The following is a 26,712-nucleotide window of genomic DNA, read 5'->3' as shown; positions in this document are numbered from 1 at the left end:
ACTTGAGAGAACTCTGGGTGGTCCACACAGTTAAAGAGAGGACAGCAAAGTCCTAACATTAATTTCTTGTTTAGAGAAAGCGAGAAAAACAAACTTGAAAAATAGGAAGACGTTTGGAAAACTGTCCACGTCCTGAATTAAGGTCTGGATAGATATCACCTGTTGGGGCCTGATGCAATGAGAGTTTATTGACTTGATATACTGACTGTATAATTCTGTCAACACAGTTTAGACTAAAATAAGTGTCAGCAGCCCTGACAATAACAGATACAAGTGAATAAATTCAGTGAGGCACAAACAAATAGACAGCTAAGAGATAAGCATAGGCGAGAGACAGCATGACTAAACAAATGACACGAAGGAAAAACGACCAGTAGCAGGGACTAACGAAAGAGGAAAGAAACGCCATAAGTAGCCCCAAGAAAATGCTGTCCCCCATCCCCCAAAGGCAGCAACAATCCAAACCAGCTCTAGATGAGAGAATATTAGATCTAACATTCCAATACTAATGTACAGAGCCAGGTCTTAAAACCTGCCTTAAAGTGATGATAAGAAGGGTCTAATCTCAGATGAGGAGGCGGAGGATTCCATAGTATTGGGACCAAATGCAGAAAGCGATCTAGTGAGTTGATTCTAGCTTAGCTCTAGATAAGGAAGGAGTGACTACGAGATTTTCCTGTGAGAACCTGAATGTACGTGATGGGTCTTTGGAGTTGAGAAGGTTAGCAACCAATGCTGACGCAGAGCAATATAGGGCATGGTGGACTTTGCATGATCAAGGTTTTCAATCAAGAGCAGGAGGTAACAGGAAACCAGTGCTTTTCCTTAAGGACATGATCATATCCCATTACGGAAAAGCACAACTCTGATGCTTGTGAATGAGCTGTCAATGAAGAGACACCGTTCTTTCGGAATACAGGCAATCCCACTTGCCTCAATCAGACTGGTCACATTGTGGCAGAAGCAGAGCCCATCTTGATGGGTGAAGAAGGAGGAAAAAGCTTGGTGATGCTTTCTCTGATCTGTGACTTGCACACTTTCATCCAACAACTTCCACTGCTTTAGCCTAGCCATCAAAAGCTCAGCATTGGACTTGGTGAGACCAAGATCTTTGATCAACTCATTGAGGTCTTTTTGGCTTGAATAGCATGGGTTTTTCTCATCAGTTGCACCACTGATATTGCACCAATCTCTGACTTGCTGCTCTCTTCTGAAGACAGCTGCTTTATCTCTGGGGGCATGGATATGGGGCAATGTGGCACTGGGGCGATGGATGAAGGAATGTCCAGATATGTGATTGCAGATGCATACTTACAAGTTCGACATTCAGAAACAGCAGTTGCTTGAGTGGTCAGTGGGTTCCCATCAAATTCTTGGGATAGCAAACTTCATGGCTCTCTTTTCCCCTCTGTACCATCCTGTAGAAAAAACAACATGAAATTGTGGTAATGAAAACAATAAGAGGTAGAATCTATAAATGAGTGGCTGATTGTAGGCTGATTGTCATACCGCTTTCTAGCAACCAATTGGGTTACACGTTAAAAACCCCCCCAAAGCAGGACACTTACACTGTAGGCATTTGTCATGGTTGAGGAAGATGTGTCGGGTTGAGGGGAAGTAGACTTGGGTGAGCTTATGAAGCCATAGGCATCCTGCTAGGGCCGCGACAGATGCCTGAAATGGCCAGCAAAATACTGGCTTACATTTCAAATAGACATGGCCATTGAGCTAATCACGCAAGGGAATCCCCCTGCCACAATTAGCTGAGTAGCTGCGGCAGGGACCCCCCCCCCTTACACACACACAAAGTTGTAGGCAGGAGGGATGCCCACTCCATTCTACCCTCGAACCCCTCCCAAAGCAGCCGGACAGGAGGGATGTCCACTCCCTCATGCCCCAAACCCCATGGGGGGGCCTTAGGTATCTGGCCAATTGGAGTCTTAGGAGGGGATGTTGTCCAGTTATGTCTTGTTATATGTGGAAACTGCAGGGAAATAAGATTTTATGTACGTAATATGTAAACCGCATTGTTGTATGCGGTATATAAATTTTTAAATAAATAAATAAAAATTCCCACTGCATCCCAGGATGCAGTGGGAAGGAGGCCTAAGACTCTGAATGGCCAGAGAGGCCTTAGGCTTTTGAGCCAATCAGGGTCTTAGGCCCCTCCTTGGTGCATCCCAGAATGCACTGGGAACGGGAAGGCCTGACATTTTGGAGTGGCGGGCCTGCCAGCCAGAGGTTGTAAACATCCCTCTGGCTGGAATTTCTTCTAGAGAGGTACAGATAGTGTTTGGGGGCTTAAGGGTGCCGGGGGTATCTATAAGTTTGGGAGGTGTGGGGGGAAGGTTTATGGGGTGTTGCCAGTTGGTAGGGGGGGAGTTCTGGGGGGGTGGCAGGAGGGAGTGAGCATCCCTCCTGCCGTTGTATTTCGGAGGAGGGTTTGGGGTAGGAGAGAGTAAGCATCCTTCCTGCCCAGCTGCTTCAGAAGAGATTCAGGGGCAGGAGGGAGTGGGCATCCCTCCTGCTGGAGGATTTCTCAGGGGGAGGGGGCATCAGCAATTCCGACAGGAGGGAGTGGGTAGTGGGTATCAATATCCTGGTCACAAAAGCAAAGTCTGAGGGGAATGAGAACCATTTTCTATACTTTTGTTGTATATGCAATTAAGAAAGAATACTTATTACCCAGGAACAAGAAAACAATAACCTACCTGCACCCCCTTTTACGAAATTGTACAAGAGGTTTTTAGCGAATAAACCGGTCCTCAGATATATTACTATATTGGACATCTTACAATGTCTATCTTTTTTGAAGATGAACCCCTTAAGTTTTAGCCAGCTGCATACAACTGGCTATTCAGTGTCAAAAGTATGCTGAATATTTATCCCCTAAAGCATATTTCACTGATAAAGAGTTTCCAGTTTTTCATAAGCTATTTCCCCCAAAATTGGAAACTTGTGTGGCTAAATATATTGCAGATCACTCCTTTGATTGCCAAAGTCTTCTCAATTATTGAACAGTGGATGAATGAATTTAAATTGAAGCTTAATCTGGAAAAAACAACATTTTTTATGCATCCCCAACCCAAAATAGCATTGAAACATCATTAATTCTGAATTCTATAACCTATCCTGTCCAAGAGACCATTAAGATCTTGGGCATAATTTGGGATCAGACATTAACTATGAAGAACCAAGTGGATTCTTTGGTTCGAAAAGGAAATTCTACTTTACGGAGAGGGTGGTGGATGCCTGGAATGCGCTCCCGAGAGAGGTGGTGGAGAGGAAAACTGTGACTGAGTTCAAAGAAGCGTGGGATGAACACAGAGGATCTAGAATCAGAAAATAATAGTAAATATTGAACCAAGGCCAGTACTGGGCAGACTTGCATTGTCTGTGTCTGTGTATGGTTGTTTGGTGGAGGATGGGCTGGGGAGGGCTTCAATGGCTGGGAGGGTGTAGATGGGCTGGAGTAAGTCTTAACAGAGATTTCGGCAGTTGGAACCCAAGCACAGTACAGGGATTCTTGCCCAGAAATAGCTAAGAAGAAAAATTTAAAAAAAATTTAAATTGAATCAGGTTGGGCAGACTGGATGGACCATTCGGGTCTTTATCTGCCGTCATCTACTATGTTACTATGTTACCTTATGGAAATTGAGGACCATTAGAGCATTTTTTGATGCCTCCTCCTTTAGAATGCTGGTTCAATCTTTAGTCTTGAGTCAACTGGGCTATTGTAATATTGTCCATCTGGCTGGCACATAAAAAAACCTATGCAGATTACGTATTGTTCAGAATTCAGCGGTTCGACTTATTTGAAAAAGTAGGATCATGTAACCCCTTTCTTTTTTTGTGAACTCCACTGGTTGCCGATGGAAGCTCGGGTCAGATTTAAGTTCGGTTGCATCTGCTAGAAGATCGTGACTGGTTTGGTACCTAACTGTCTTTTAGATTCATTCACATTTACTAATAATAAAAATTCCAGACGTTCACCTGCATTATTTATCTTTCCATCGGTTAAAGGGTGTAAATCTAGAAGATTCCATCATCGCCTCTTGTCATACCAGGCAGCAGCTTGGGATACGGATTTAGTCTCTCTAACTGCGACATCTTGCTCTTACCAATTATTTAGGAGGCATCTGAAAATGTTCTCTAGATACTTAGGTGATTAAAACTTTTTATTCATCTGTATTATTTTTCTTTTGTAAACCGCTTAGAACTTAACGGTGACGGCGGTATAGAAGTACATTTTTATGTGTGGCCCTCGATGGAGACTAAGGACTCCTTTTACTAAGCTGCTTTAGCGTCTAGCGCACGCGGCAATTTGGCGTGTGCTATTCCACGCATTAATGCCTTAACGCGGCTTCTCTCACATCAAGCGGCATTATGGTGCAAAGATCTGGAACAGTTGCTTATAGGGAATTTAGGAAACACCTAAAAACATATCTTTCCTGAAGAATTTAGGCAACTAACCTGTACAATCCTACCCCACAATAACTGATCTCTAGCGCTGTTAATAACTAGCTTCTAACCTTGTTAATTCTAATTAATTTGTAACATATTTTAACCATTGTAAACCGCATAAGAACATAAGCATCGCCTCTGCCGAGTCAGACCACAGGTCCATCATGCCCAGCAGTCCGCTCCTGCGGCAGCCCCCCAGGTCAATGACCTATAAGTTATCTATTATTTAAGACATTTTGTCTGTATAGTATCCCTCTAATTATATCCTTCAATTCCCTTTTCCTTCAGGAACTCGTCCAATCCCATTTTGAAACCCAAAATCGTACTCTGCTTTACTACCTCCTCCGGAAGTGCATTCCAGGTGTCCACCACCCTCTGAGTGAAGAAGAACTTCCTAGCATTTGTTCTGAATCTGTCTTCCTTTAATTTTTTTGAGTGCCCTCTAGTTTTTGTTGCCCCCGCCAGTCTGAAGAATCTGTCTCTCTCTACCTTCTCTATACCCTTCATAATCTTGTAAGTTTCTATCATATCCCCTCTAAGTCTCCACTTTTCCAAGGAAAAGAGCCCCAACTGCTCCAGCCTCTCAGCATATGGAAGGTTCTCCATGCCCTTTATCATTTTTGTTGCTCTTCTCTTCTCATAGAACTTCACGGTCCTGCGGTATATAAACTGTTATTGTTATTATTATTAAAAGGAGCCCTAAATTGTTTAAATTGCTTTTTTTTTTTTTACTAATCTCTTTGAGAAATCTTTGAGCTGTCATATCAGTGAAGCTTTTTTAATGGGACTACAGAAAGTTCAGCTGAGGGAGCCTCACGCGTAGCAAGAAAGTAGGACACCCATTGACCAGAGGTCAGCTGGGTTTGAAAGGGAAATCGAAATAATCCTGGTTTGTTTTCCATCTTTGTTGGGGAGGTAACAGCAGGGTGTGGAATTCCCAGACTCGCACCGCTCATGTTCCAAGATGAAGGGAGGAGTCCGATTTCCCTGCTTGAGATTCTCAGGATGGATTGGGTCCAGAGATATTATCTTCTCCAGTGTTTCTGCCGCATGGGGCCTTTAACTCTTTGCATGCTGGAGCCCTGCCAGGAAAAGAGGTCAGCGGGAGAGAGTACAAAAGTTCTCTCATCTAATCTAATCCTTAGGTTTGTATACCGTATCATTTCCACGTTCGTAGAGCTCGACGCGGTTTACAGTAGGAGAAATAGGAAGGAACTACAACAGAGGGTTAGAGGTAGAAGTGTGAAGAAAATTTAGAGGACTTGGGATGCCAAGATATAAGAGTTTCCTTGATTCCTAAGTTGGCAGAAATGAAGCATTAAAGGACAGGAGTGCTTGTAAAAACTGCCCTCAGAAGCTGAAACCAACAGAAAAAAAAGAAGGCTGAACCCATGTGCTTTGGAAACCAACTATCCTTTGAAAAAGCTCGTGAATGTCGAGCCTGGCCCGCTGCCTTCCTCCTTGCATTTTAATCAGGCAGGCACTTGTCTGGCTTTCTTCCGTTATAATGGATACTTTAAATAACTGGAAGGTCATATAAATTTTAACAAAATGACATAGCACTTGCAGTTTAATGGCAGAAATGTGCAGAGCATTACGTAATGCGGCTCTTCCGAGCTGGGGCCGGGCTCCATTACATAATGCTTGAAGTAGGCAATCTGCAGGGATTTCTGAAAGGCACATAATAGCTGAGGCCTGAAATCGATCAGCTGTGGATCAAGCTTCAAGGCTTCTGCTGATGGTTCTGAATCTGCCCAGGCACAAATTAACTTTCAAATGCAGGGCTACGTTTTCGATGGTAATGAACATTAAGGGCTCCTTTCACGAAGCTGCGATAGCGTTTTTAGCGCACGCCACATGGCTAGAACTAACGCCAGCTCAGTGCTGGCGTTAGCGTCTAGCGCCCTAAAACCACTAGCGCAGCTTTGTAAAAGGAGCCCTAAGTCTCAAAAATGGTTTGCTGTGAGATTGAAGACATGGCAGGGATGGAAGAACACCAGAACCAACACTTGGGGCAGGTAGAACCTAATGGAGACCTGTTTTTCCATCGTAAGAGATTGTGGTGCAAGGGTTAAAGCTACAGCCTCAGCACCCTGAGGTTGTGGGTTTAAACCGACGCTGCTCCTTGTGACCCTAAACAAGTCACTTAATCCCCCCATTGCCCCAGGTACATTAGACAGATTGTGAGCTCACCTGGACAGACAGGGAAAAATGTTTGAGTACCTGAATAAATTCATGTAAACCATTTTGAGTTCCCCTGGGAGAACAGTATAGAAAATTGAATAAATAAATAGTGTGAAAAGCTTCAGCCTCTGATAACCATCATAATGCCTCATTCCACCAATAAGAGCCAACCTCATCAGTGATGTCACAATGGCTTCATTGTCCTATACTTGGCTCACATAAGAATTGTCATACTGGGACGGACCGACGGTCCATCAAGCCCAGTCTCCTGTTTCCAACAGTGGCCAAGCCAGGTCCCAAAGTACCTGGCAGAAACCCAAAGAGGAGCAACATTCCAGAGCTGAGATTGTGATGTCAGAATGCCTAATTCCACCAATGCCTAAGAGTCAACCTTATCAGTGATGTCACAATGGCTTAATTGTCCTATACTTGGCTCACATAAGAATTGCCATACTGGGACAGACCGAAGGTCCATCAAGTCGAGTATCCTGTTTCTAACAGTGGCCAACCCAGGTCCCAAGTACCTGGCAGAAACCCAAAGAGCAGCAACATTCCAGAGCTGAGATTGTGATGTCACAATGCCTCATTCCACCAATGCCTAAGAGCCAACCTCAGCAGTGATGTCACAATTGCTTCATTGTCCTATACTTGGCTCACATAAGAACGTAAGAATTGACATACTGGGACAAACCGAAGGTCCATCAAGCCCAGTCTCCTGTTTCCAACAGTGGCCATCCAAGGTCCCAAGTATCTGGCTGTTATAAACAGGGATAGAGCACAAATTCAATCAATTCAGAAATACAAGCAAGCATTACTGTAAAAAAGAAAAAAAAAATCTAAAAAGAAGATTATGAGCTGGAATAATCCTTAGCATAGGAAGGTATTGGCAAATAATTGAGTTTTCAGCATTTTCTTAAAATCCATCCTCCCCATACAGAACCGCAAGATACCAGGCAAGGCATTCCATAGTTCTTCTCCAGCCACAGACACCATTGATGCTCCAATCCTAGGATCCATACCCTTTTTGCTCTGAATTTATGAAACGAAAGTTAAAATGCTGGCCTGTGGGTACCTGCAGGCAACATCAGACTTGTCATTTTACAAATATTTTTCGGGCTTGCTTTTCTGAAGTAGGTTGTGAAAACTGTAAGGCTGTTTATAGCTTTCTGCAACCTGTTTTTTGATTCTTTGTTATTTTTCAATTTGTATTTTGTGTTATCTTTTGATTACATTTTATTCTTTAATGTTTTTAGGGCTGCCTTTCAATTAAAATGTGTAATTGTGATTAAGATTTATGTTATGTATTTATTTTTCCCTACCACAGCTCCTTCTGACTTGCCCAGAGTTACAGGCAGCTGAGGGGAGGGGGTAATACCCTTCCGTGGGACGATTAACCCCGATTAAAATTTTAATCAAAATGTAGCCCTATTTATTTTTATTTTAAAAATTTATTTTTCTTTTTTTTAATTCTTTATTCATTTTCAAATTTACAATAAGTGGAACAATATATTCAAACAAATTAACAATAAATATAACACTTAATAATCATCAGTGGTACAAATAATATGCTCTTATCTCCCACCCTTCCCACCTTTTCTTATTTAATTTAATTTTAATTTAATTCTTATATACCGCTAATAACCGTGAGGTTTCTAAGCGGTTTACAAAAATGAATGCATTAAAAGATACTTATCATATAATCAATACCTTATACAATATGTAACAATAAATTTACCCTCCCCTTCCCCCTCACAATCAAACTTGTAAATTTAAGGGGAAAAAAATAAAATAAAATGCCATCTAATCAGTACAATACTTTGTAAATGGCTACCATACATCCTGAAATTTCCTGAAAAAACTGCACTTTATTGCAATAAATCTTTCCATTTTATAAACATGACATAAGGAATTCCAACAGAAATTATAATTTAATCTACTCCAATTTTTCCAATTATACGTAATTTGTTGAATGGCAACCCCAGTCATTATAAGTAATAATTTTAAAAATTTCTATACCGTTTAAAAAACTAAACGGTTTACAGAATTACATACATAATTTAAAACAAGGGCTCCTTTTACGTGGAATAGTGCGCACTACATTGCCGCGAGCGCTAGACCTTAACACCAGCATTGAGCTGGCATTAATTCTAGAAGCGTAGCGCACGGTAATTCCCTGCGTGCGCTAAAAACGCTAGTGTACCTTAGTAAAAGGAGCCCCAAATCATCATAACATAGACATACAAATAATCCTTAAAAATCAGATCTACAAACTAAAGCCATGTTAAAAAAGATTGTGAACAGTTCATTGGCTTTGCCAGAGAGGGCAATTATTGACTAGAAAAAGGCATCTACAAATAGTTGTATTTATTTAATGAAATTTAGTATACCACATTTAAAAAAAAAAATCAAGGCAGTTTATAGTAAAATATAGAGAAAACAGGAATGCAAATAACTTTACCACAGTGAGAAAAGACAATGCACATACAGAGATTTGAAAAAGTTGTGCCCCCTGCTGGATGGTTTCTGATCTTTAAACAAAATGTAATATTAGACAGGCCGAACTTGAGGGTTCCTGAGTGGGCAGACTTGTGGGAGGGAGGGTTCCTGAGTGGGCAGACTTGTGGGAGGGAGGGTTCTTGAGTGGGCAGACTTGTGGGAGGGAGGGTTCCTGAGTGGGCAGACTTGTGGGAGGGAGGGTTCTTGAGTAGGCAGACTTGTGGGAGGGAGGGTTCCTGAGTGGGAAGACTTGTGGGAGGGAGGGTTCCTGAGTGGGCAGACTTGTGGGAGGGAGGGTTCTTGAGTAGGCAGACTTGTGGGAGGGAGGGTTCCTGAGTGGGCAGACTTGTGGGAGGGAGGGTTCCTGAGTGGGCAGACTTGTGGGAGGGAGGGTTCTTGAGTAGGCAGACTTCTTGGAGGGAGGATTCCTGAGTGGGCAGACTTGTGGGAGGGAGGGTTCCTGAGTGGGCAGACTTGTGGGAGGGAGGGTTCTTGAGTAGGCAGACTTGTGGGAGGGAGGGTTCCTGAGTGGGTAGACTTGTGGAAGGAGGGTTCCTGAGTGGGCAGACTTGTGGGAGTGAGGGTTCCTGAGTGGGCAGACTTGTGGGAGGGAGGGTTCCTGAGTGGGTAGACTTGTGGGAGGGAGGGTTCCTGAGTGGGTAGACTTGTGGGAGGGAGGGTTCTTGAGTGGGCAGACTTGTTGGGCCGCCGGCCCTCTTCTGCCGTCATACTCTATGTTTCTCTATGTTAATATACAGTTTACAGGTTATAATTTGGCAGTTACAGTGCAAGATTTTACAATACAAGTTTTCCTAAAGCAAGAGTGACGAAAATGTTCTGGAAAGCACTAAAGTTACAGAAAGTTACTGAACTAACTGAAAAGGGCTTCCTTCGATACCGTTTGATTACAGCATTTTACATTCAGCTAAGTACCTGTGTCTTCGGGTTGGTGGCTCAGGCATTCGGGGCATTAGAGGACTGTGGATTTCCTGCCTTTCCACTGATATTTAGGGCTCCTTTTACTAAGCTGGTTAGCCTTTTTAGCGCACGCAGCATTTTAGCGCGCACTAAACCCGCGCTACGCGGCTAGAACTAACGCCAGCTCAATGCTGGCGTTAAGGTCTAGCGAACGCTATTCCGCGCGTTAAAGCCCTAACGCGGCTTAGTAAAAGGAACCCTTATGTATTACACATTGCTTGCACTTAATTTGCACTTTAAAGCACCCAGATGATGGTGTGCGGCCGGTGGGAGTAGTATTTTCTGCCCGGTGTTTGCCGGCTCTGCTTCTTTAAGCATTAGAGCTGCCGTTTAGAGCTTTCAAACTCACGCTGAGGGTGCTCCCCATTTCAAAAATGTAAATTTGAGGTTGCATTGTGTTATTTATGTTCAAATCTGTTTTATTGTGAACGTGAAAAGAACAGAGAACAAGAAATACAAGAAGATCAAGGAATCAACATTCAACAATACATAATTTTCAGAAACAGACAACGGAGCAAACCTAACCCCTCACGCCCCCTCCCACACCCCACCCAATCACCAACCCCCCCCCAGTGAAACCTCCCCCCCACCAAGGGTCCCCCTCCAGAATATACAAAAGACGACCAAGAGGTCTCCCGAATGCCAAAGGCATTGGGCTACGTCAGGAGGACCCTTCCCCCCCCCCCAAAAAAAAAGAAAGGGACAGGCAATGACTGACCATGGGAGCAAGTGCGGGGAACACAAGTATTTATTTATTTATTCGATTTTTAGCCCGTCCTCCCAAAGGAGCCCAGAACGGGTTACAAAGTACATCCATAATAATCCAGACAGAGCAGAGATGACAGTTTACATAAATTACAATATAGACATGACAATAAAACATATGTACCAAGTAGCATCTGGTGAGATTAAGTGACATAGTGTGTTGACTGGGTGGCATTTCAGGGTGAATGACTTTAAGGCACTGGGTTAGTAAAGAGGAAGGTTTTCACGGCCTTCCTGAAGTTCCAGAGTCCATCTAGTGATCTGACAGATGGAGGGATTGTGTGCCAAAGTTTGGGTATGAAATGTGAGTAGGAGCGTTTGCGGACGGTTTCAGTTTTGAGGGAGCGGCCAGAAGGTATGGTCAGTCGTTTTTCTCCTTGGGACCTCAGTGGTCGTTTTGGGAAGTAGATTTGTAGTTTAGTAAAGCTAAGCAAGAGGATTCAAAAGAAGGCTATGACCTCTAGGAGGTAAGGAATCCAGGTAGGCTCCCCAAATCAGCAGGTAGTTGAGGGCGACCAATTTGGTGTGGAGACTAGGGAATCGTATTGCCTGTAATGTCCTAGGGCACACCCAGTCCATACCATTGTGTAGAAAAGAACTAAAGCATGACAAATTCTGGGCCTCTGGAGAAATCCTTTGACACGCCCGAGACTGCGGCTGACCTTATGGCAAAGCAGAAGAGGAGTCATGTGCCTGAACCCTGGGGTCCTGGTGTGACTTTCCCAAGCCTCTCCTTGCTTTCTAGTTACAGCCACTGCAGACTGCAAACTCCGCAGCTCGGTTTACGATGAATTGGATCCTTGCTGCTTATAATGATCGTTCCGGATACAAAATTTTTAATTGATAATGTGGCTTTCCCACTAGCGGTATTGCTTTGACATTGCCTGCTGGTGTCAGGGTTGCCAGACCTTTTCTCCGAGCATATGCGTCTGGAATCGTATGGGTTGCTGCCAGCTTCCGCTTCTCCTCCTGCCGTCCCGTCTGGGTGTGTGCATGTGTGCATAGAGGATTTGACTTGCAAGCAGAAGCATATGCATGGACTCTAGCTTTAGTCAAAACAAAGTAGAATGGGAAACTTAATTCAAAGGAAAATGTGCAAACTCCCTACATAGGCACAAGTTCAAAGACGCATACAGTATAAACTTTAATTTTTTATTTTTTTTTTGTAAATCTTTTTTAATTTTAAAATATAAATAGTGCAATACAATGAATTTAAACACAAACAAATCAAGAAATGCACTTTAAATATGCAAATAATTTGAAAAACACTCATTTTCTCCCCCTTAACTAATAAAAGTAGATCTACATTTATAATTTCCATGCAATAAATAAAATAGGAATAACAAACAATAATACATTTCCCACCACCCTCCCTCCCACCCTGGATGTGTAAGGAGGTCAGATAAAACGAAAAGCTACATGACATCTATTGTGATGCCAATGGGCTCCACACCATGCTAAATACTTTACTATAACCTAAAATTTCAGTGTTCAATCTTTCATATTTATAACTAGAACACAGGTTTGTCCACCAGAAAGTATAATTAAGTCTTTCATAACATTTCCAATTGCGTGTTATCATTTGAATGGCTACTCCCATCATTATTAAGAAAAATTGGCTTTTATAATGATCCAAAGAAGGTTTAACATGTAATAAAGTACCACAAATTATAGCCTCATAACTTAGTGGTGTCGATGGCCCAAATACAACATTAATTTGTCCCCATATCGACTTCCAAAAATTAAGTATCAGTGGACATAATACAACAAATGATCCAAAGTCCCTATATCAATATGACAGTGCCAGCATCTATTAGATTTAGAACCGTCTAACTTTTGCAAACGAACTGGGGGGGGTCCAAAAAATCCTAAGCAACAAGAAAAACCAAGGGGTCCTTTTATCAAGCCGGGCTAGCGGGGTTAGCACGTCGGACATTTTATCACGCGGCCGGCTAAAAAACTAACGCCTGCTCAATGCAGGCGTTAGCGGCTAGCACGGCAGACGGTTTAACACGCGTTAAACCCCTACCGCAGCTTGATAAAAGGGCCCCCAGGTTTATCTCGTAGATGCTGACGCTGTACATTTCAACCTCCAAGTCCAAATTCGTGGCATCGAGATGCACTTTTCATAAATTCCCTCTTGAGGAAAACATCTGCTCAGGGACCCGGAGAATACGCCCCATATACAGCCTCTCCATCCGGTCATCGCATATTTTTTTATTTAATAATTTACGTTTTCCTGAAAATGCGAACCTTAACTATTGTAGACGTTCAAAAAATTTGGTGAAACACTTATCTCAATTTTAAGGTTCCGACGCGATTTGAAACTTGCGCCTACGCTAGGGAGTTTAGTTTTTGGCAGGCTGCATTTTCCTTGCCTGCACAGCAGGAAAAACATTGTGAGGCAATAGACCCCCCCCCAAAAAAAAAAAAAAAAGAATAAAAGGCAAGTGGAAAGATTAAACCCATTGTGAATTAGTTGGTGGATACTTTATTAAAATTCAAAAGATTAAAACACCCCACAAGGCCGTGTTTTCCCTTAATGGCTGCACCAGGAGTAGCATAAAATTGTAAAACATTCTCCCGAGCTGTTCTTTAGATGGAATGTATTTCCTTAATTTAATTCTAATCCTTGGATGGATCTTTATTTTATTGTGTGGATTAAATAATTCATCATTATTTTCTTTCCATGCACCACTGATTTAAGTGAGGCTGGGCATATAATTTTATGTCTTAATATTCCAAAATTGTGTTCAAGTATTGATTTGCTTGTTTAAAATTTGAAAAATTGAATAAATAATTTAAAAAAACAAAAAACTGTAAAACATAGAAAAGAAACTGAAATCAATAAATCTGAATCTGTAAATGAACGGACACGTCAACAACATATTAGAGCATGCACTGTATATGCTGTTGATTTGTCCACTTATTTACTGTATGTATGTACAGTATAGGTGGTTTTTGAGACTATTCCACTTGCCTTCCACACAGCCGGAAGTCAGGTTACTCTCTCTTAAAATTCTTTCTTTCTTGATTCCAGAACCCCGGAGTTATGTGGAATCAGTGGCCCGGACGGCAGCAATGGGAGGTGCCATGCCCCAGCCCACAGCAGGTCCTCAAGTATATGCCACAGAGATGCCTGGAAGGAATGGAAGCTTTGCCCCCAGCCCTCTGTCCACCAGCAGCCCCATACAGAGCATGGACGGGTAAGGAAAGCACGGCAGACCCACATGGAATGTAACTGAGAGATCCCTATTCACTGTTTCTTTTTGTAACCAGAACGAAGGTAGCAACCAGTCATCGGAGAGTGGCTGAAAGGTATAAAGAATGGTCGGTTGCTGTTTTCATTCAGAAAAGTGTAGTTACTTACCTGTAACGTAGGTTCTCCGTGGACAGCAGGATGCTCAGCCACATATGGGTCGGTGGATGGGTATCTGAGCGGCCAGTGGTTGGGTATGCTGGTTCCAGCGGCGTCTGAGGTGCCCTTGCAGTGGTCTCGTGTGCAGAACCAAGACCAGAGCCGCCATATGGCCCAGGAAGCACTGGGCAAGAGATGTTATGGCATTGTGCTCCCTTTTTCCTTCAGGGCTTTCAAAGTCAGCCATTGGTCCAACGTGATCGATACCGCTTGAAGCAGAGCCGACTCACGGTTTTTCCTGCCCCCGTGTCAATTCCTTGTTCCCTTCCTGATTGAATGATTTCTTTCCTGTCGTTTTAGGGCATTCCTTTTCTCCTATTCATTATTTGTTTTACATAAACCACTTTGTCCTAACAATATAGAGCTAGTTAAAGCATTTTGGGCTCCTTTCACTGAGGCACGCTAACTGATTTAGCACGCGCTAAAAATGCTACGGCGCTCATAGAATATAATGGGCGCCTTAGCATTTAGTGTAGGCTAAATTGATTAGCACGCCTTAGTAAAAGGACCCCTGTGTCAAGTAGTCCAAGTTTATTCGTCACTTGATATACCGTTTATCAAGGAATACCCAAACGGTTTTCAATAATAAAATATGCTTAAAATAGAAAAATTAACACATACAATATCAAGTAAAAGAAAAAATAAAATTGTAAAGGGGAGTTTGGAACAACAAAAAGTGATTGGAACAAAGGGGAAGAGAGGGAGAAGGAGAGCAAAGAATACATTGAAATCAGAAAGAAAAGAAGGGAAGGGAGAGCACAGTCGGAAGTAGTCATAATCATAAACCCAGTGATAGATCTCAAGAGATCATGAGAGGGCTCAGCACCTCCTAACCTACATACTCATCTCTCCCTTTTAATAAAGGTTTAGGTGGCAATTCTCAACCTTTCTTCTGTTGTGATACATAGAAACATAGAAACATGATGGCAGATAAAGGCCAAATGGCCCATCCGCAGCATCCACTATCTCCTCCTCTCCCTATTGGCTAAGGCTCTTAACATTTGCATCTCCTCTTCCTATAGGCTAAGGCTCTTTACACCTGCATTGTGAGGTCATAGAGTTTTATGGTTATAGAAACTTGATGGCAGATAAAGGCCAAATGGCCCATCCACACCATCCACTATTTCCTCCTCTCCCTATTGGCTAAGGCTCTTAACATTTGCATCTCCTCTTCCAATTGGCTAAGGCTCTTTACACCTGCATTGTGAGGTCATCCGCAGTAACCATTATCTCTTCCTCTCTCTAAGAGATCCCTCATGCCTAACCCAGACTTTCTTGAATTCAGACACAGTCTCTGTCTCCACCACCTCATCTGGGACACTGAACACACTAACTCAAAGCCAAAGGGGAAAAAAACCCTGTATATCATTTCATTGCTGTTAATGATGCAATAGAAATCCAGTTGCAATGGTGGTGACCGCCAGGAAAGGAGGGAGGAGTGACCACAGGCCTACAGCATTTCCAGTTGGGGCTGGTGGTGGGAAGTAAGGACTAGTTATAGGAATGTCAAGAGCCTGTCTTCCTGGGTTCCAAGTCTCCCTAACCTGCTGCATCCATAGCTGTTAAGGAAAACAAGCTGTTTGTCAAAATGTTTGGTGACACACGGGTTGAAAACAAGGGAAGGGGAATAGGGACTTGCATCCTGCCTTTTTGTGGCTTTGGCATTCAAAGCATTGGACACTGGAGGATTAAGTGACTTTACCCACTGGGATTTGATCTCACAATCTCTGGGTGCAGAGGCAGCATTGCTACTAGTGAGCCAACTAGTTAAAAACAACTAGTTTCAGGATTTCCTAGCAGCACTCAGCAAGGGCATCTCGCCTACTGTCAGCATGACATGTCTTCGGAGGCTTGTTCTTAACAGGGTTTGCATCCCTTAGACAGGGGTGCCCAATACGTTGATTGCGATCGACCGGTAGATCGCGAAGGCAAAGTGAGTCAATCGCAGAGCCCATCCCGGGCTTCGTGATAGACTCGCATTGCCTTCACAATCTATCGGGCCGATCAGCCTTCCTCTCCCCGACGTCAATTCTGCCATCAGAGAGGAAGTTCCGGGCCAGCCAATCGCTGCCTGGCTAGCCCAGAACTTCCTCTCTGATGACAGAATTGACGTCAGGAAGAGGAATGCTGGTCGGCCTGACGCTTCTGCAGGGAGAGCTTGGGGCGGCGGTGGCTTGTTCACCAATGGCGGCGGCAGTGGCTTGGGGGAGGGCAATGAGAAAGAAAGAAAGAAAGGGGGCAGGCAGGAAGACAGAATGAAAAAAGGGAAACAGAAAAAAAGGGGGCATAAAGAGAGAAAAAAGAAAGGGAGGCTGGGAGAAAGAAAGGGCAGGGAGAGAGGAAGAAAGTGTTAGGGGAGGGAATGAGGTCTGGAGGAGAGGAAGCATACAGGAGGCTGAAAGAAGGGAAGAAATATTGGATGCACATTCAGAAGAAGAAAGTGCAACCAGAGATTCATGAAATCACCAGACAACAAGGTAGGAAAACTGATTTTATTTTCAATTTAGTGATCAAAATGTGTCCGTTTTGAGAATCTTTATCTGCTGTCTATATTTTGCACTATGGCCCCCTTTTATTAAACTGCAATAGCAGTTTTTAGCGCAGGGAGCCTATGAGCGTCAAGAGCAGCGCAGGGCATTTAGCGCAGCTCCCTGCGCTAAAAACTGCTATCACGGTTTAGTTAAAAGGGAAGGGGGTATATTTGTCTATTTTTGTATGGTTGTTACTGAGGTGACAGTGCATAGAGTCATCTGCCTTGACCTCTTGGAAAAAACCCCCGGAATATGAATGATGATTAACATTTTCTCTGCGTACAGTGTGCTTTGTGTTTTTTTTTTAATTTTATTGTTGGTAGATCATTTTGACTTGGTCATTTTCAAAGTAGCTCGCAAGCCCAAAAAGTGTAGGCACCCCTGCCTTATACCCTGGTTTCATTTTCTCCACAGTGAGTTCTTGTAATGCTGCATCAAGGAAGTCATTGCCCTCCACAGCCAGTAGTTATAATTTCCCCAAATGGGAAACATTTGCTCTCCTCCTCCAAGCCAGTAATGCTGCATCTTCGGGTCTCTAATATTTGATGAATCCGTTTTAGTTCAAATAAAGACTGCTAATTCCATCTGCTCCCCGATTAACTCTCATTGTATTATCTAAAGTGGAATCCTTTAATTTGGAAGCAAAACAGTACTTCTTTGTCTCTTCTCTTGTTCTAACAGTGCCTCCCTCCAGAGTTATCCATCGGCATTAGGCAGTGTCAACATGGCCGTTCCCTTGCAGCCTTCGATTGACTCCAGCTTCCGATCTGCCAGTCTGTCGCAGCCCTCAGCTCAGAGCAGCTACCAAAACATCTCCCCTACCATGAACTCCATCTCTCCTGGGGGCAGCCCCTCTAGTGCTTACTCGAGTCCTGACTATTCTTTGAGCCCTAGCAACACACAGCTAGATGAGCAGACCAGACCTCAAGTCAACATCGTGGGTGTTCATGTCAAGCCAGGGAGCCCCCACACACTTCATAGAACAGTGGGGACAAATACTCCTCCGAGTCCTGGTTTTGGAAGAAGAATAATCAGTCCCAATATGACAACTTCCCCAGGTAGTCCAGGCATGGGCAGGCATATGCCAGGCATGCATGGAAATATGATTGTAACAACAGGCAGCCCAAGTCTTGCAAGACACCAAGGGATTATGGTGGGAAGTGCACCAGCTCCACCAGGCAGCCCAAGTCTTGCAAGACACCAAGGGATGATGGTAGGAAGTGCACCAGTTACACCAGGCAGCCCGAGTCTTGCTAGGCCTCAAGGAATGATGGTAGGAAGTACACCAGTTACACCAGGCAGCCCGAGTCTTGCTAGGCCTCAAGGAATGATGGTAGGAAGTGCATCAGTTACACCAGGCAGCCCAAGTCTTGCTAGGCCTCAAGGGATGATGGTAGGAAGTGCATCAGTTACACCAGGCAGCCCAAGTCTTGCTAGGCACCAAGGGATGATGGTAGGAAGTGCCCCAGTTACGCCAGGCAGTCCAAGCACAGAGAGACATATCATGTATGGCTATCCCACCCCTGAAGAAAGACAGCCTACACTGTCTCGTCAGAGCAGTGCTTCAGGATACCAAGCGCCTTCAACACCATCATTCCCCGTCTCACCAGCCTACTACCATGGAATGAACAGCTTGCCTTCTTCATCACCAGAATCTGTCCCTTACAGGCAAGGGAGCCCTGTTCTTCAGCCATCACTGCCCGAGAAATGCAGGATGTCCTCCGGAGACAGATCCAACAGCTTGCCTAACTATTCCACATTGAATGGAAAAACATGTTCACCTCTCTCCAGTGGGATGTCCAGCCCCAGCAGCGGGAGCACTGTGGCCTTCCCTCACACTCTTCCAGATTTCTCCAAATTTTCCATGCCAGGTAACCAGTAAGCTCAAATGCACAACTATTGTGCAGATTCTCAGCTTCTGTCGTCATGGGCCCTAAACAGACAGAATTTATCCAGAATGATTATGCCTGCAATGTATTTGCATACATTTGATTAGTTGGGGAAAAAACTATCTGAGGTGCACAAAGACTTAGGGCTCCTTTTACGAAGCTGCGCTAGCGTTTTTAGCGCACGCACCGGGGCTAGCCGAAAAACTACCGCCTGCTCAAGAGGAGGTGGTAGCGGCTAGCGTGCGTGGCATTTTAGCGTTAAGGCCCTAACACGCCTTCGTAAAAGGAGCCCTAAAATCATGGTCCATTGAGACTGAGGTATTACTGAGTCTGTCCTGTCACCCCTCTTTCTTAGGAAGAAATTAAATGAAATGAAATTAGCAATTATTCAGTAAGGGTCATCAGCTATCACATGGTTTACTATCTGGTATGATTTTTTTTTTTTTTTTTTAAACCCAAATTATATGCAGTTTAGATGAACTTTAGAGTTGCATGCTGTGACAGACTGAAAGTCCATCAGGCCCAGTCTCCTGTTTCCAGTTGTGGCCAGTCCAGGTCACATGTACCTGACAAGATCCCAAAGAGTAAAACAGATTTCACGCTGCTTATCCTAGAAATAAGCCGTGGATTTTCCCAAGTCCATCTTAGTAATGGCTTAAATAATAAAATTTAAATCTTAGTTATTTCAGAGCAACCTGTCAAACTGGTCTTTGAATTTTTATCTATTTTCCTTTTAACCTGATTTTCTTATTGCAATTTGTGATTTCATGATCTGTTTGTATTTGATATTTTCATTGTAATGACAAAGGCAGACTATTAATACTGAAATTAAATTAAGAGGAAAAACTTGCCAACTCTACAATTTAGTGATAGACAATACAGACTGGCTTTCCATTAAGAAAATTTCTCTCCCCTCCTCCTTCCAGGCCTGGGCCCACTCAGGCCCACTGATAGCGACACCACTGCTGCACTAATTTCTGTTTCCATCAGCTAAGACAACTTGGCTCATTCCTCATTGGCATTAGAGCAGAAAGGAGAGTAAAGACTGGGTGAATAAACCAGTATTTATTTTATTTTTATTTATTTCTTCCATTTGTGCGTCGCACATACCTATACAAGCTCTTGGCGACATTACAGAGGAAGGGGTTAGAAGAGGGTAGGGAGGACAATGGAGGGCAGGAAGATACAGGAGAAGAGGATACAATTGCCGTTCATCTCCTTTTTTCTCCCCCCTTCCTACAGATGGCAGTCCAGAAACCAGGGCCAATGTGAAGTTTGTTCAAGACACTTCCAAGTACTGGTACAAGCCCGAGATTTCCCGAGAGCAGGGTAAGTGCTCCAGGTTACAGCATGGGAAGAAGTGGGCAGTAAAAGGGAAGATTCATATATCCAGGCAGTGGTGTAGCGAGGGTGAGAGGCACCCCTGCCCCACCCTCTTCTCTGCTTCCCCACCTCCACACGCTCCTTCCCCACTCCCTCCTGCCACACACGCACCGCTTCCCTTCCCCCGTACCTCTGTCACGTTCTTGGCGTGAGCAGCAACCTCCAAGGCTCTTCCTATGATGTCACTTTCTAGGCATGGGTACAGGATGTGACATCAGAAGAAGAGCCGGTGCTGGTGCGATAGCACCTTAGGAGTTTGCTGCTCATGCCAGGAAGGTTGCAGAGGTATGGGGGAAGGGTGGCACGTCAAAAGCGTGACGGACATTCGCGCGCAGGAACAGTGCGCGCTGCTGGTTCCGCCGCTTTCACGCTTTACCATTAGCACACTCCTGTTGGGGTGTGTGTGGGGGGAACCCCCCCACACTACACTGAAAACTTCCGAACAGTGAGTGAACAGAAGTTTTCAGTGTACTGGGGTGGTTCCCTCTCCTAAAGCCCCCCCCAACAGGAGTGCAACCAGTTCTAAGTGTAACACCCCCATCAGAACGCTAACGGTAAGGCATGAACCAGCAGTGCGCATTGGTCCTGCACGCAGTTGTCACCGCGGGATTGTCGGCGCACCAATATCCTGCATGCTTTTGTTGGTGTGGCGGTGATGGGGGAGTGGGGAAGGAGGAGGGGTGGAGAGGATGGGTGCCTGCGCCCTCATCAAGGCGACGCCTGTACCCCCCCATCCTTATTGCACCACTGCATCCAGGCATATGTTCTCAGTCAGCAGATGCTGGGAGAGCAGAACCTCCAAATAGGCAAGGATGGCTTTCTGTAACACCCCAGAAGAGGGTTAGATTAGGAGGGAAGTAATTCAATGACTTCACCTAGTAAAAAGGATTACATTTGACTTTTCAGCATCCAATCTGAGATGATTGTGAGCTTCTTATTCCAAATCTGAATGGCTCATGGACTATTTATATTTATTCCATTTTCTGTACTGTTCTAACAAGGGAGTGCAGAACGGTTTACATGAATTTATTCAGGTACTTAGGCGTTTTTCTCTGTCTGTCCTGGCAGGCTCACAATCTATCAATGGGGAGATTAAGTGACTTGCCCAGGGTCACTTAAAGCCGCAACCTCAGGGTGCTGAAGCTGGAGCTTTAACCACTGCACCACTCTAAAAATCAAAATGTAGCATAAGTGAGCCAATTATAGACCAATCAAGCCATTGTGACATCACCGATGAGGTTGTCTGTTATTGGTGGAATGAGGCATTATGATGTCACAATACCAGCTCTGGTTATCAGAGGCCGAAGCTTTTCACACAATTTATTTACTCAATTTTCTATACCGTTCTCCCAAGAGAGCTCAGAACGGTTTACATGCATTTATTCAGGTACTCAAGTAGTTTTCCCTGTGTGTCCTGGTGGGCTCACAAACTATCTAACGTACCTGGGGCAATGGGGGGATTAAGTGACTTGCCCGGGGTCACAAGGAGCAGCGTGGGTTTGAACACACAACCCCAGTTGTGCTGAACCTGAGCTGCTTGAATTCTATAAAACTCAATCTATAGTGGACTAAAATCCTTGAAATGAAAATTAAGTGGGTAACAATTCCCACCCTACTGTCTTAACCTCCACATTTTTTTTTTAATGAATTATAGTTAAACCTGTCTTCCTCTGGTGTCCTGTAGTGTCATAGTTTTAAAATATGTGAGTGTTTTTTCCCCTGTTTTTATAATTATTTGTAAATCGCATTGGAATATGATATTGCGATCAAATCAAATTTTGAAATAAAGTTGAAACTTTAACCACTGCGCCCCACACTCCCGACTCTAGGCAAGTAAGAATTTGAATATTGTCAGTGGAAGCAGTTCTAGTGACAGAATTAGACTTAGCCGAGGGAGCCTCGAATAGAGGAGATTGAGAGGGGACATGATCTAAACATTCAAGGTACTGAAGGGAATAGACTTAGTAGATAAGGACAGGTTGTTCACCCTCTCCAAGGTAGGGAGAACGAGAGGGCACTCTCTAAAGTTGAAAGGGGATAGATTCCGTACAAATGTAAGGAAGTTCTTCTTCACCCAGAGAGTGGTAGAGAACTGGAACGCTCTTCCGGAGGCTGTTATAGGGGAAAACACCCTCCAGGGATTCAAGACAAAGTAGATAAAGACAGGTTGTTCACCCTCTCTCCAAAGTAGGGAGAACGAGAGGGCACTCTCTAAAGTTGAAAGGGGATAGATTCCGTACAAACGTAAGGAAGTTCTTCTTCACTCAGAGAGTGGTGGAAAACTGGAATGCTCTTCCGGAGGCTGTTATAGGGGAAAACACTCTCCAGGGATTCAAGACAAAGTAGATAAAGACAGGTTGTTCACCCTCTCCAAGGTAGAGAGAACGAGAGTGCACTCTCTAAAGTTGAAAGGGGATAGATTCCATACAAACGTAAGGAAGTTCTTCTTCACCAGAGAGTGGTGGAAAACTGGAACGCTCTTCCGGAGGCTGTTATAGGGGAAAACACTCTCCAGGGATTCAAGACAAAGTAGATAAAGACAGGTTGTTCACCCTCTCCAAGGTAGAGAGAACGAGAGGGCACTCTCTAAAGTTGAAAGGGGACAGATTCCGTACAAACGTAAGGAAGTTCTTCTTCACCCAGAGAGTGGTAGAGAACTGGAACGCTCTTCCGGAGTCTGTTATAGGGGAAAACACCCTCCAGGGATTCAAGACAAGATTAGACAAGTTCCTGCTGAACCGGAACGTACAAAGGTAGTGCTAGACTCAGTTATGTTCTTATTTTCATAAACAAATTGAATAAGGGTGGGCTAAGATGGATTCCTCCGGGACCCCACTGGCAAAAGAATAGGTCTTAGTGCATTTTCCCTTTGGAGACGTCTCCAAAGAGACTCAAAAGTAAAAGCAAAAGTATTAAAGCCTGGTGTACTTTCAGTGGGGGAGGGGGGGTATATTTTTCCTTAGTTTCCATGTAAATGTATTGTTAGATATGGTTTCTATAACTATATTTTCTTTGATCCCGCTCACCTGACTAAATTCATAACCTTGAAGCGTCTTGAGAAAGAGGGAATAACAGAGATTTAAATGTTTAAATGACTCCCAGCCTTTTCTTTTTAGTTTTAAAATAATTGTTCTTTGATTGGCAAAATCACCTATTGAAAGTTTTGCATCCAGAACTGGTGGACTGGACATTGTCTAAATTAATATTGTGAATGTAACATTCTTTTTCTTTAATATTTTTATTAAACTATGAAACTATGCATATGAAACTAAACGAGTCCAAAACAAAACTCCTTTGGCTCGGCCCAAAATTAGACCATCTACCTTCCTCCATCCCATTGTCCTCCGGCCCCCCATTACAGCTCGAGTTCTCAAGCAAAGTTCTGGGTGTCACCTTAGACTCTTCTCTATCCTTCAACGAACATCTCCAATCCCTGGTGAAGAAATGCTTCTTCAGCCTTCACATGCTAAGGAAAGTCAGACCCTATTTTCACCAAAAACACTTCGCAGTCCTAGTACAATCCATCATCCTCTCCTGATTGGATTATTGCAATTCTATCTACCACAGCCTAACCAAGAAAAGCCTCCACAGACTTCAGCGGATTCAGAACGCCACAGCTAAGCTTGTTTTCGCGAAAAGCAAATTTGATCACGTCTCACCACTCCTGTCTAAGCTCCATTGGCTCCCAGTAATCCCCAGGATCCACTTCAAATGTGCGTGTCTGGCCTACAAGATCCTACATGTCATCCTTCCTGCCGTTATCCCTCTATCCTGGAACTCCCCAACCCCTACTTCCTCCAGATCCTCCCAAATTTTTAAACTATCCTTCCCTTCCATAAAAGGTATTTCCCATGTAGGCAAACTTGGGTCATCCCTCCCCTTTAGAATCACTGAGATCTGGAATAACCTCACCTCCCCTCTCCGAACCTCAAGCTCCCTCCAACTCTTCCGCAAACACCTAAAAACCTGGCTATTCTCAAAACTGTAACACTTTCCCCCTCTTAGGCCTCTCACCTTCCCCCTTTACACCTAACTCTTTAATCTCTCCACTGTAGTTCCTCTCTCATCCTTCTTCCTGTAAACCGTGCCGAGCTCCACATTCGTGGAGATGGTGCGGTATATAAACCCAAGGTTTAGTTTAGTTTAGTTTATTATTATAATATTTATTTTTCTCAATTTAAGCAACCTTTTCTGTACAAGATATCTTATTCTTGTTAAAATTGATAAATAAATAATGTTTTTTAAAAAGAGCATTTTCCCTGCCAATGTACCAAGTACATCCGATTTGAAGTTTCAAATATTTATAATTTCAAAAAGCAAATTAATACGCTGGTTTTTACTAAACAGAGCCAAAGGTTCTTAGCATGTGCCGATGAGGTAAATGCTCCGATGCCTATATGAATTCTATGAGTGTCCGGAGCATTTACCTCGCCGGCTCATGTTAAGAATCTGCATGAAAATTAAACATGAGTTGATAGAAAGTTTTACATCATAGAGCAGAGGTCTCAAACTTACGCCCCAGGGCCACATGCGGCCCGCCAGGTACTATTTTGCGGCCTGCAGTCTGTACTAGTGCTGTCCACTCTTTCTAGTGTCCTCCAACTTCCCCCCTGACCTCCCGCTCTTACCTTCAGATAATTACCGCAGCCTTCAGAGAGGATTGCCGGTGCTGTAGTGATCCTTGCAGGCTGCCATCGTCCTCAGTAAAACGTTCCCTCTGCTGCGATCCTGCCCCTGACATCGAAGGAAGGGCGAGGCCGCGGCTGAGGGAACGTGCTGTGGAGGCCGATGGCAGCCTTCAAGGAACGCTACAGCACCGGCGATCCTCTCTACAGGCTGCGGTAATTAACTGAAACTAAGACCGGGAGGTCCAGCGTATGGCCACCCGGATGGTCTCGAGACTCAAGGATCTCCCGTATGAGGAAAGGCTGAAAAAATTGCAGCTATACTCACTCGAGGAACGCAGAGAGAGGGGAGACATGATCGAGACATTCAAATATCTTACGGGCCGTATCGAGGTGGAAGAGGACATCTTTTTCAAAGGCCCCACGGCAACAAGAGGGCATCCGTGGAAAATCAGGGGCGGGAAACTACACGGTGACACCAGGAAATACTTCTTCACCGAGAGGGTGGTTGATCACTGGAATGATCTTCCACTGCAGGTGGTCGAGGCCAGGAGCGTGCCTGATTTTAAGTCAAAATCGGATCGCCATGTGGGATCTCTTCACAGAGAGAGGTAGGGGAGGGTTATTGGGGTGGGCAGACTTGGTGGGCCGTGGCCCTTATCTGCTGTCTATTTCTATGTTTCTATGAGGTTGGGGGGAAGCTGAAGGACACTGCAAAGAAGGGGGGAACATGCAGGCCTTCGAGGGGGGCGGGGGGAGATTTATAAACTATAAAGGGTTTTACCTCATGCAAAATTGTCATTTCTTTAATATGACATTAACTATTTTTTCTACTGCCCTCCAAGTACCAATCCAAAATGTGGCCCTGCAAAGGGTTTGCGTTGGAGACCACTGTCATAGAGTCAAATTCATAAAACCAGAAAAATACATGCTGGTGCCTAGGTGCCAACTTTTCAGATTGATTGAAGATGCTAAAGAGAATAAAATTACCCATATCTGGGCTTAATGGAGGAGGTTACGGAATACTGGAATTGCTCATCACCCGCAAAGCTGGCTCCTATGCACTATAAGAGTCCAGAATAAAAAATGAAATAATTTGGCAGCAGACCAATCCTACAGACCAGAAGGGCTAAGGAACTGTTCAGTCGCTTCCATTTAAAAATAAACACAAGGGGAACATGCCAGGTTTATTTTGAAAAAAGTACATTTAGAGGCTGATTCACCAAAGCATGGTAACCTACACCCTCGTCATCCTTCTTTTCCCAGACTGAAATCTATTTACTTCTGTTGTCTGTTGCCCAGCTGGTACCTAATGCAGTTCTCCACCTTGGAACGCTGCCCCGGGCTTAATTAATCAGCTTCCTACATAGAACAAGATCAAAAGCTTTGCTGAAATCCAAGTAAACTGCATCTGGCACATGTTATCTAATCTTCAGTCAAAAAAATCAGCCATGTTGCTTCAGATCCTTTTATCCACTTCAGAAGAGCCTCCATTGATTTTCCAACTGCCAAGGTCAATCTAACCTTCTTGTAGTTTCAGACTGCATCTTCTGTAAGCATGTTTATGAAGAGAAACCACTCATGTTTCTGATGGCCCGGACCTAGTGAACATTGAAAAATTGACCATGATTTAGCAGCTATTAATGCTAAAAATTGCAGGGCTGCAAAAACGCGAGGGAACGGGTACAGTTTAGGGGGGGGGGGAGGACAAAGAATTTCCATGCGTAAAAGCAGAGCAGGACTTGGGTGTGATTGTATGTGATGATCTTAAGGTGACCAACAGGTAGAAAAGGTGACGGCGAAAACTGGAAGGATGCTAGGTTGCATAGAGAGAGGTATGGCCAGTAGGAAAAAGGAGGTATTGATGCTTCTGTATAAGACTCTGGTGAGACCTGATTTAGAATATTGTGTACAATTCTGGAGGCTGCACCTTCAAAAAGATATAAAAAGGATGGAGTCGGTCCAGAGGAAGGCTACAA

The 26,712-nt window shown here is 44.0% G+C and overlaps 1 protein-coding gene across 8 annotated transcripts in view; it reads left to right on the top strand.

The window, feature by feature from the left end:
- TNS1 (tensin 1) overlaps positions 1 to 26,712 on the top strand; it is a 606,988-nt gene that overhangs the window by 542,249 nt on the left and 38,027 nt on the right. For all 8 annotated transcript variants that reach the window (XM_033945996.1, XM_033945995.1, XM_033945994.1 and 5 more), the window contains 3 exons: positions 13,928 to 14,093; positions 17,518 to 18,707; positions 19,968 to 20,054. In XM_033945996.1, the coding sequence (XP_033801887.1) occupies positions 13,928 to 14,093; positions 17,518 to 18,707; positions 19,968 to 20,054 (1,443 nt within the window). The remainder of the gene's footprint in view (positions 1 to 13,927; positions 14,094 to 17,517; positions 18,708 to 19,967; positions 20,055 to 26,712) is intronic.

Source organism: Geotrypetes seraphini, chromosome 5, assembly GCF_902459505.1.
Source record: "Geotrypetes seraphini chromosome 5, aGeoSer1.1, whole genome shotgun sequence".
NCBI lineage: Eukaryota > Metazoa > Chordata > Amphibia > Gymnophiona > Dermophiidae > Geotrypetes > Geotrypetes seraphini.
Note: the sequence above shows the minus strand (reverse complement) of the source record. Positions and strands in the feature narration are given on the sequence as shown.